Source organism: Cajanus cajan, chromosome 1 (genome assembly GCF_000230855.2).
Source record: "Cajanus cajan strain Asha chromosome 1, NIPB_CcT2T_4, whole genome shotgun sequence".
Taxonomy (NCBI): Eukaryota; Viridiplantae; Streptophyta; class Magnoliopsida; order Fabales; family Fabaceae; genus Cajanus; species Cajanus cajan.
The window spans coordinates 74,876,133-74,888,569 of NC_138517.1; the positions used below are offsets into that span (position 1 = coordinate 74,876,133).

The window sequence follows — 12,437 nt, forward strand, 5'->3', positions numbered from 1 at the left end:
ATTTCTTTCATACACACAATTATATATTAATAAAGTAAAAATAAATAAACAAAGTCTTGTGGCCAAATGGTTGTAGGGTTGCTTGCCCAGCCTTGTGGCCAAGTGGTACACACACAAATGTATATTAATACAGTAAAAATAAATAAACCAAGTCTCATGGTCAAGTGGTTTTAGAGTTGCTTGCCCAATTTCATGACCCAGTAGTTGTAAGACCATCTATTATGGGATATGAAAGGTGGACTTGATGTTTTCAAGATTCTTAACAAGGATAATTTTTATATTCTTTAGAATATTGCGTGGATTATGCCCATGAACATAAATAAAATTAAAAATAAATATAAAAATAAACTTTTTTGTTACCATGTTATAGGTGTGAAGTATGAATTAATTTTACTGATGATTAATTTTTATTAAAGAACTTGATCGATAATTTTTATTGTTTTCATCCACGAACCAATTATAAGTAGGAATCTTATTGATAAAAAATATAATTAAGATAAAAATTCTACTAAAGATAATTTATTCTTTAATAATGATTGATCATCAACAAAATTGATGAATATGTCATATATCTAATATGATATATATATATATATAAAATATGTGCATGCAAAATGGACAATTATAACATCACTCAAAACCCAAAACTATTTTAAATTCTAGTTGATGGTAGGTAAATATTTTCTTAATATACTTTGAATTTGAGTTTAACTAGTAGTTTGGTTTATACAAGTGTGATATATATACAAGATTGATAAATGTTTATTTTAAGTAGTCATAACTTATGACAAATGAATACTTTTGAATATATATAATATTTATGATTAAATTTTAATAAATAAATATTTTTAAATATATAAATTATATTTTAGATACTAAGATTAATTTAATCATTAATAAATTTTAACAATATCAAAATTTAATACAAAACTAAAAAAAGATAAGATGTTAAAGAAAAAACTCAAAATTATTTTTATTGAAGAAAGAAACAAATATTACTTATATATATAAATATACATTAAGAGATTTTTTTAAATAGTTTTAAATATATTTTTAATCCATCAAATATAAGGTAAATTTATTTTTAGTCCTTCAAATTTAAAATTAATCTTTAATTTTAGTCCATGTAATTTTTAAAAATATTGTTTAATTTTTCTTTCAAGTCATTAATAACATATCTAATAGTAATTGATTGACACAGTTATGTAACATCAATTAGATTTAATATAATTTTTCATTGATAGAAATCCTAGTAGGTGGATTTTGTTAAATATAACATTTGATATATTTACTAATTAATGATATTAGAACATAAGGATTAAAATATTTTTTTTAAAATTTGAAAGACTGAAAATAATTTTACCCTAAATTTAAGGGATTAAAATTATTTTTAAAAAAGAATTCATGACCATTAAATAATTAATATTTATTTCTCACATTTTCGTTTAATATAAAATGATTTTAGCATATGCTACATATATATACAAATGGTCAAAGTGAGTTTCTCATATAGTTTTTCAATTATAATAAATATATAGATATAGATACCATGTATAAATAGTTATTGAATAGAGTGTATATAGTATGTTTAAATCTACACTATTCTTGTTAGTTTTGAGTCTTTAACATATAATATTCAAATAATAAATTTCAAGCATAAAATTTCTTTAGCTAGTACTTTAAAAATTAAAACTTTGGCTATATAGTCATATATATTTTTGAATTATATCAAAACATTTGGTCCTTGTAATGAGTGTTTTCTTTTGCTTTCACCTTTCCACTCAAGGACAAAGAATTCCTTTTCAATCTCTGTTTTCTAATTATCGATATCTTGGTACATGGAATGCTTTGAAAATCTCCACCACTATACATTTTCTTTCCAATTAGTATTTTCCCAAATTCATTACACCCCACATATATATCACTTTTTAACAATTTCCTCTTTAGCTCCATCATGGTAACTTAGTTGAATAGGAAATAATATCAATGCATTAATGAAAAATCTAGCTGGATAACTAATTTTTATATATAAATAAATTGAACTAATCACTTTTAGTGGAACTTTCTTTTTCAACTATATTTTTTTCATTTACAATATTTAAATTCAAGATTTTACTAAAAGGATTGAGGAACAACTTATTAATAAATAAGAGCTTTTATATATAATAAAGATAATTATTTTTTTTTCATTCAGAATATCAGTGAGTAATTAATTTATACTTTTCAGATCTAACATTAATTTCTAAGGGATGAAGGGGCCTATATTAAATGCCTTATAATTCACATATCATACATACACCAAAGGGAATAAAAAAAGAGAACTTCACCATTTTTTTTGCAGGCTGCTTTTCTTTTTGAGGCTAAGAAATTGGATCTTACAATGGAAGACTCTAGAGGTTTTAGTGGTGACGAGAAAATGCCATCCTACGAACTCACTTCCGATCAGCGAATTCAACTTATAGCGTACGTAGTTCCCTTGCTTGTTAATTTCTTATCAATATTTTCCTTTTGCGTGTACTGAGTTTTTTTATTTATTTATTTATTTTATTATTTTAATTTTGCTTTTTGGTTTTAAGAACCCATCAATCTTGATTTCTGTGGGTCAAGTGTATGAAAATGCTAACTTAATTTGCATCATTTCACCAAGGAGTAGGTCTAAGTGAGATCACGGATACTCTTGGGGAATATAGTGAAAGCTATTTAAAATTAATCACGTGGACTTGAAATCAAGTTTTATGCAATTTTGTGTATAAAGAAAGAGAGTAACTCTCTCAACTTTAATTGTTTGTCTTCGGGAATTCTAGTGCAGGTTATTTAAAATTTGTACCATAACTTTAAAATTATAGTGCAGGATAATTATTTGGCTTTGCTTACAATTCGAGTTAATATGATTTTTAGATACTTTTTGTCGGTTGATTACCACATTTTCTGATGATCCTTAATATATATGATGAACCATGCATAAGGTTTTGCTAATGTGAGTGATTTTAAGTTGATTAATTTACTCATTTTTAAGCGATATATATATATATATATATATATATATATATATATATATATATATATATATATATATATTATTTTTTCTAGGAAAAAAATGAATTTGTAATTTGAAACACACTTTATTTCTTTACAAAAAACACACTTTATTTATGCTGTTTATGTAATTATGACAATTAATTTCTATGTCCTACTCTTTTTCTTTTTTTTTTTCTTTTATCAGTGTTAATAATAATTTATTTATTTATTTGATCAATATGTCCTACTCTTTTAATATTGACTGATCAAGCAACTGTGTTGATTAGTGATGTAGAATGTAAGAACTCTTCTAGGATGAATTAAATTTTTATTTACCGTGGGAAAAAAAGATTTATTATTATTTTAAACACTTGTGTTAGAATTCTTTTCGATTTTGCGACATTAATTGATGATCTTTGAAGGATATACATCTCAAAATTCTCTTTTAATGCGTGTATATGTAGAAATTCTATTAATCCTTCTTATATGTCATTCCACCCTTCCTTATATACATATTATGATCATAATAAAAGAAATGAGCATTGCGTTGCAAGAGCTATTACAACACCTCGAACCTATCAATTTATACAGCCTAATAACTTTTCTTGGGGAAACAAACTACTGAAATATTATGTTGTTTATACATAATTTTGAGGTATATAACAAATTTATCTGAAGTTATACTCACGATCACATGACATATTGTCCTAATTATAATTTGAGTTTTATATGTGACCAAAGTATTACAAAGTTTAACATACAAAAAATATATAGATAAAAATATTTGAGTTTTACCTATAGTAATCATAAGTATATGTCATTTTAGTTACAGTGATGTCTTTTATTTTGTCCATTTCCCATTCTATGCTTTTGAGCTAGTGTGTATATGTTTTTTTTTTTCTTTTGTATTAATGTGATATTTTACTTGTAAATTAATTAATACACGGACAAAAATTTGGTTTTATTTTTTTTATAATTGAAATAAAGTTTATTAGAGAGCAACCCAAATCTAGATGAAACCCAAGGAGATCAAATAGCCAAGGAGCTTGGACTTGACCCAAAACAAATAGAGCATTGGTTTCAGAACAAGAAGACAAAGGTAATTAATGATGTATTTTTATTTTATTTTATTTTATACTTGACACAATGTGATAACGTTTTGCATATATATGATATCATAAGAATTTATTTGAGCGAGATATAACATTAAAATTTGGATTTAAGATATCTAAAGAATGAAACTTTCTTCATTATATAGACATTGGATTATTTTCATTTTCTTTTTTATTAGCAAAATTATTATTGAGAAAAAGAAAGCATAACAAATTTTGCAAACAACAAAGTTGCATTACGAACCACTCATCAAAAGACAGACAAAATGGTCGCCCATATACCATGACAGACTGAAAATAATATCAAACAAAAGACCCTCCTGTTACAATCGATACAAGATAAAATCAAATAACTCAAATACTCCTTGAAAACTCGTGAAGCCTGCAAAACTATAATATCAACTTGCTCCATTTAATTGCACAGTGTAGAGGATTAGACTCCAAGATAGACATTGGAAATTGTATCTAATTGACCAATCTTTTGGGTTTAGAAGAAGGGCATGGATGCAGTTATATTATTTACAACAATTTACTTAATTTTTAGGAAAGTGAATTGCAATTTTTTTTATAAAATTTCTTTCAACTCGTAAAAAATTATGGTTAAATTTATAAATAAACTTCCATTTAATAAAATAAAAATATAAAATAAGTGTTAAGTTAATTTTTTTATTTTAACCAAAAATATTTATTTATTCAAACAAATTCTTATTATGTGAAAATATTAAGCTTGTGGTTAACTAACTTGAATGGTTGATTTTCTATGTGTTTGATCAGCTTTGGGTTGATTTATGAATTATCTTCAACATGAGTACACTTCCAAGTTCCATTTCTTCTAAGGTGCATGGAAATATTGATGTCTTAATTATCCTCAATATATCACAGGCTCCTACCATAGAACAAACCGATGAGGAAACTCAACAGTACTATGTTAGTGATCATGATGAAGCTGGTTGGAAGGAAATAGAACATATAGCAAAGGTTGCAGATGCTTCTATGGCCGAACTCTTGAAGCTTATAAGAGTGAATGGACCTTTATGGACCAAGTCTTCACATGGTGAGGGATATGTTCTCGTTAGTGAAAAATATGCAAACATGTTTCCTAGGGTTGATAGCTTGAACCGTCCTCACACTCGTGAAGAATCTTCAAAACATTATACAACAGTGAGGATTAGAGCAAGGCAATTGGTTGAGATGCTTTTAGATTCGGTTAGTATATACTTACATACAATGCTTCTTAAACACTCTCCCCTCTTAGTTTCTTTTATATTTATTTAAGTAATTATATTGTGATTAATATACTAATGAGAGTATGAAACTCTTGTTAATTATAGGAGGAATGGGTTAATATTTTTCCAACGATTGTTTCACAAGCAGAAAAAGTCGTACTTGATCTCGGTTCATTGGATGATCGAAATGGAGCATTGCAAGTGGTATATATAATTTCATGCAAATATTTGATCAAGCTTAATAAAGGTCTTAGATTCCTTAATGACAAAAGATTAATTAATTCTTTCTTCAGGTGTATGAAAAAATGCACGGTATTTCACCTCTTGTGTCATCTCGGGAATTAGTCTTCCTTCGCTGTTGTCAAAAAATTGGAGAAGATGCATGGGCCATAGCTCATGTGTCAATTGATTCCTTCAGAGGGTGTTCCTATGATTTTCCTGCACGAAGGCTTCCATCTGGCTGCATGATTTATCAAATGACTAAAGAGTTTTGCATGGTATTTATAAAAAATAAAAATAAAAAATTAGCCATAACTAATTAACACAGCTTCATTTTCGTGGATGTATCATGCATACCAACCATTATAAATCAACAAGAGCCGTTAAAAAACATGAATAAGATGTCGCTAATGAGATCAAGATGGAAAACATGTTCTAGAGATGATTTTACCAGTTTCAATATTTTTTTTTAATATGTGCCAACTACATACTACAAGAAATATTACACGTAGTAATATGTAAAAAGTGTCATTATGAATATAATATGTATCAATATAAATTTATTTAATATATAACTATACGCAATTTTATAAAATATTAATTTTGATTGAGATTTAACAATATTATATTATATATTATAGTATATATTATATATATATATATTTTTAATAATATATTAATATATATTGTATTAATATTATAGATTAATTTTTAATAATAAGTATTGGTATATTATATGTCACTATATGATAATTTTTTTTTAGTGACAATAAACTTGTAAAAATATTTCATGTTTTGTTTTAGGTTACTTGGATTGAGCACGTGGAAGTGAATGATAGAATAACACAAAGGGGTCATATTCGTAATAATATTGCATATGGAGCAGAAAGGTGGCTTTGGGCACTTCATAGAATGTGTGAGAGGTTTGCATGCACTTCAATGGAAAGTATTCCCCTTCAAGCGACTCAAGAAGGTTACTACTTACTGTACATTTATTAATTTTTATTAACTTGTTTGGCCTATTCTTTGTTATGAGAAATTAGTTCCATGTCACTCAGTGGTGAATACATTCAATGCAATCAAGAAGTCCACGAAGTTTTCTGATCGAATGGTTCAGGGCTTTTGTCGAGTTTTGCATGAATCACGCCATGAGGGTTTTATACAAGAAAACAGTAATGCGATTAAGATCACTCTTCGCACGAACACAGCACCAGACATGCCTGAAGGCATAATTGCCACTGCTGTCACTTCGATAAGGCTACCTGTCCCTCCTCACCAAATTGTTAGCTTGCTCACGGAGGCAAGAAAACGTTCTAAGGTTCATAACCTAAATACTCCTTATTATTTTGGTTATTAGGATATGTACCTTAATTTTTTATTTTTTGAAAATAATTAAGTTTTAACCTTGAACTTATGTAATCATAAATATGGTTAATTGTTATTTCTCTTGTAGTGGGATGTTCTTAGCTGTGGACTTCCGGTGAACGAGCTTAGGCACTTCACAATTGGTGGAAGCCGTATCTCGATTTTAAAGGTATTTTACCATCTCTTTTATATATTTAGTTGAATCACGGATTTGCATATTTAGTTTGAAATGAAAAAATGGTTGCAATATGCGTCTTAGTATAAATAAATAAAAGATTAGAGGAAGCATTTTTTTATACATAAAAATGGTAGGAAAAAAAAATGATACTTTCATGATTATTTGACAAAGAGCTAATGACAATATTAAATGAAACATCTTTTGTATACTTAGATTTGGTGAACTTATTTGAACTTAAGTTATTTAATATTCATTGTCAAATACAATGATTTTAAAATCAGCTCAAACTGATTTATTGGACTCATTGAATTGATGACTAAGCTAATTCAAATATTTTATTCACTCGATTGTATCATTAAGTCGGTATTTTAGATTGATTTGAACCTACTATTTTAGATGCTTGAAAGTTTAGTAATCACTAAATTAATATGTTTAATTGATATACAAATAACTTAAATAATTTTTATAGTGTGCATAATTTAAAATGAAATATTTTATTATATATCAATTTATACTATAACATAATGACTCAATACCTTCATCAAGTTGCACTTATCCCTGATTTTATATTAAGATCAAATAGGTATCTTTATTGGATTTATAGTGCTTCAGATATGATGTTGAAGAAGTAATATACATATGTTAGTTTGACATGTTCCCAACACGTACGTGTTAATTTAAATTGATTTTCACTTTTCCTTAGCATTGTTGGTTCAAACTACTAGATTTAATTAAAATCATTATAAGGAAATATGTATATGCATGCACATTAGAATTTAAAAAAGATGATATATAAAGTGTGTTTGAATACACGTCTAATACGTGAATCCAATAATAAATTCATGTTCATAACATAAAAATTATAACTAGGAGCGTTGGATTTGACGTGAAAAATCATGTCCATTACCAAACACACTAAAAATGTAGCTTGAAATTACGTGATACGACAGACAACATGATATAAATTGTTTTAAAATGAATAGTAAACAAATATAAAGTTGCTCTATATTCAATATGCAATATCTAATAAAAATCCTAATATTTTAGTTTAGAATTTTATTTTCTTACATTATCAATTAATGTAAAAAGAATCTATATGCAATATCTAATAAAAGTTCTATGGAATTTTATTTTAGAGATCAACTTTCATGCAATGCAATTTTTTAATTTATAGAAATAACTCTAAATATAACCTTAGTGATTATTACAAAAGTTAACATTTTTTGTCAACATTCTTATCTTGAGTAACACTTTATGATGGGATGAATTTTTTTTTTTTAAAAAAAAAACTCTAGACTATTAAGGATATATATTTTAATTAAATTATTTTATTATTGTGTCAAATAAACTTAATGAAATTTGTTTCTATATTTACGATGAACAGATTTATAACCGAATAGAGAACGATGTGATGATATTTCAAGATAGTTATACAAATCCTTTGGGATCGTATGTGGTGTATGCCCCAATTTCTATGAAAAACGCGTGCTTGATTATGAATGGAGATGATCCAATGGTGCCAAAAGTTCTTCCTTCAGGATTTCTGATATCTAAAGACAATCGCACAATTGTTGAATCATCTAGTAGACAACATCCCAATAATAGATCAGGGGGCTCATTCTTAACTGTGGTTTACCAATTACTTCTTTGTAGCAATGAAGAATTAATTGGTGACATAAAAAGAGAAACTGTGGCTGGAATCGTCATCTCAATACTCCAAAAGATTAAGAACTCTTTCAATAATTCCAATTAGGCTTATTCTTTTGGTGAGGTGCTTTTCTATAAGACTCGGATATGATCAATGCTGTTGATTTGTTTTTTTAATTGGTAGTATTTTTGGGTTCGTTTCTTTGTTTTTATGCAAACTCATTTCAAAGAATATAAATTTACTTACAAAATAATGTGATTTTGAATTTACTTATCATTTGATGTTTAATTGATTTTGAATTTGTTTATGAAGTGTTCTTAGAATTTTTTTTCAAAAAAATAAATATTTTTCATTAGAATATTTATATCCATACTATATATAAGTTGTAACGACATTGCACTTATCATATCGTTTGATTAAATGTAGTATCCAACCAACACAGAATGGTTTATATACAATGTTTCTTCTCCTTCTATGTTTACATTTGTTTTCTGGTATGCTTAAAAGGTTCTTCTGTTAAGATCAAGCATAGTTTATAAATATTCCCGCCTTAACCCATCGTTGAGACGTCTTTTAAAGATTAAAACTGTGACTAATGAACGTTAACTGGATAATATCTTGGATTTAGGGTTTAGGGTTTAGGGTTTACTGACATTTTTATCCTCAAAACCTCTAATCCTCGTCCTTTCTGGTGTCGTCGAGCCTGGTGTTGTCCTTTGCTCGTCCTTCACGATTTCCCCTTTGTTTTCGCATATTACTCTCGGGTAAACGCCTTTTGTCCTCTGTTTATTTTTTGTTTTAACTTTGATATGGACTAGTTGTGATTTATATTGTATATCTATATGTTTTATTTATTTTTATGAATTTTTGGGATGTTCATATCACGTGAGATACTTGTTGTGTTCGGATGATGCATGTGAAGTGTTTGTAAAAATGCTTTAACCAATTTTTTTGCCTAGTTTTGGCATTTAGGGGGCCAAAACACGTGTAGTGTGGCTGACCATTTAGGCAGCCACGTCATTTAAGGATCCAAGTTTTTTTAATTTAGTTTAATTTATTGTTTAATTAGTTTCATTAGTTAATTTGTTGAGTTAGTTACCGTTGTTAGTTTAGTAAGCTTAGTGCTTAGTTTAGATGGTTATGATTTGTTTAGTTAGTTAATTTAGCGCTTAGTTTAGTTGGTTGTGATTTGTTTAATTAGTGATTAGTTAATTGGTTATGATGAAGTTAAATTAGTTAGTGTAGTCTATTATTAGACTAAGTTAATTTATTAGTTTAGTCTAATAGTCTTAGATAAGATAATTAGTTAGTGTAGTATACATTAAGCAAATTAGTTTAGTGTTTTAGTGATTACGCTGAGGTAGTTTAATGTATTGGTAATTTTTGTCTAATTATAGTTTTTTTTTTGTTCGTCCTTGGGGTATCTACCGGTAATTTTTGTCTAATTATAGCCTTTTTTTTTTTGTTCGTCCCTGGAGTATCTACCGTCGATAGCGGTGACTAATCTCCTCATTACGTTTGAGGCACCTCAAAGGGTGGGATAACTGGCCCCAAGATTTAACGCGGCTGCATACACAAGGCAGGATTCGAATCCCTGACCTTGCTTAAGCGTGGATCAACCCCTACTGCTGAACCACACGCTTGTCTAATTATAGCTAACTAGACTAAGTTAGTGTAGTTAATTAGTTAGTAAAGTGAATAATCTCCATATAAGTTAGTTTAGAATTTTAGTTATTTAGTTTAGTCTATTAAACTCTTTCTGGGCCTTAATATAATGCATAATTTAGAGAGAAAAAAACAATGATCCTTTTTATAAGACATACTTTACAATTTATAAGATATTAATTTTATTTTTTAATTTTTATTCTTATTAAAAAATATAAAAAATATGTGATTTTTATTGTTGGATAATGAGAAGAGAATTTGAGAAATAAATATTGTTTTCAACCTCTTAAATTGTTCAATTATCATTTATCAATTTTATTAGTATTGGTACATAAGCTTTGATACGAAGTAATATCTTCACTCCTCTCATAAAAAATTAATGATAAGTAAAAAAGGTAAAATTGATATATCATGATTTTGTTATATAAATTCAATAAAATTAACTAAAATAACTATCTGTATTAATTCATATAATTCAATTAAAAGTATTCTATAATAAGGATCATACATAATAGTAATTAAATTAAATTAAAGTTAGCTTATACTAACTTTAACTATTTTAATTAGGTATACCTTATAAACTTAGCCTATACGTAGTTTAATTAGGTGTACCTTATAAACTTAATCTATAGTAAGTTTAATTAAATTAAACTTGGATTATACTAAGTCTCACCTTAAATGGTATTCTTTAAAAAAGACTTGCTACATGGATAAAAAAAGTCACACATCACTTATACACGTCTCAAATCCAATAGTATGGAGTGTAAAAGGGTATATCGAAGAAAACTTGAATTCTACCTATTTTAGATCTATTAAAAAATGGTCACTCACCATATATTTATCCACAAACCAAATCCAACAATGTTGGACATGAAAGGTGCATTGTAAAACATCCAAGTTTCCTATTGAATAGAGATAATGTTAAAAAAAAGTATATAAGTTGGAGAAAAATCCCTATTTTACAATTCAATTTTGTAGGTTGAATTAGGTTATTAGGCTTGGTGTGTGGATAAATTATGAATGACCATTTTTAATAGATCTATGATATGTAGGACTTGGATTTTAAGGGAAACATGATTTGCGTTTTTTTAAATATATTCTCTCACGTCTAATACTATTAAACTTGGTGTATGGATAAATGGTAAATGACCATTTCTATCGGATATTAGATGAGTGAGATTTAAACTTTTCTCAATACACTTCTCAAAATCCAAGTCTTGCTTATCATAGATCAATTAAAAGGAATTACCTATCATTTATCAACACATCAAATCTAATGAGCTAACTTAACTCTATAAAATCAACTTGTAAGATGAGAATGTCTCCCCTCTCTAATTATATACTTTCTGTCCTTATCTTTAATCGATATTAGACGTGAATTTTTTTTTTCATTACATTCTATTACGGCTAACACTATTAAACTTTATATGTAGATAAATGGTGAGTTATCTCTGGGCAAGATTTCAGTTTTTCTCAATACACTCCTTACATCCAATAATATTGGATTTGATGCATGGATAATTAATGAGTAGTCATTTTTTAATGGATATAAAATAAGTAAAATTTATATTTTTCTTGATACATCTCTTCATGCTTGACATTATTAAATTTAGTATGTGTATAAATGATGAATAATCATTTTTGATAGAGCTAAGATACCTCTCACATTATTTTACAACAGAATTTGAATCTAATTCAATTCTATAAAATTAAGTTATGAAGTTAGAATTCTCTCCGTTTTTATACTTTATTTTAGCTTTATATCTAATCAAATCCGATATTTAAGTTTTTTCCGGTAGTATAGGTGTAAAATCTCGACTGTAAGACTAACAAAGTAATAAGTATTTTATAAAATTATATAATATATATTTTATAAAACCTTGATATATGACTGCAACATGAACTAAAAGATTAGACGTTGAAACACGTGATGTATTATATAGATAACTTTGAGCAGATTAAGAACTTACTATTAAGCAAAATGCTCAGTGAAATATTCGATTGGT

At 27.0% G+C, this 12,437-nt stretch overlaps 1 protein-coding gene across 1 annotated transcript; it reads left to right on the top strand.

Moving 5' to 3' along the window:
* The first annotated feature begins 4,934 nt into the window (after window positions 1-4,934).
* On the top strand, window positions 4,935-8,871 carry LOC109806339 (homeobox-leucine zipper protein HDG8). Its single transcript, XM_020368711.3, has 7 exons — window positions 4,935-5,336; window positions 5,462-5,560; window positions 5,650-5,853; window positions 6,380-6,548; window positions 6,634-6,893; window positions 7,029-7,109; window positions 8,503-8,871. Exons 1-7 carry the CDS (start codon window positions 4,935-4,937, stop codon window positions 8,869-8,871), a joined length of 1,584 nt encoding a protein of 527 aa, XP_020224300.2.
* Window positions 8,872-12,437: the final 3,566 nt, after the last annotated feature.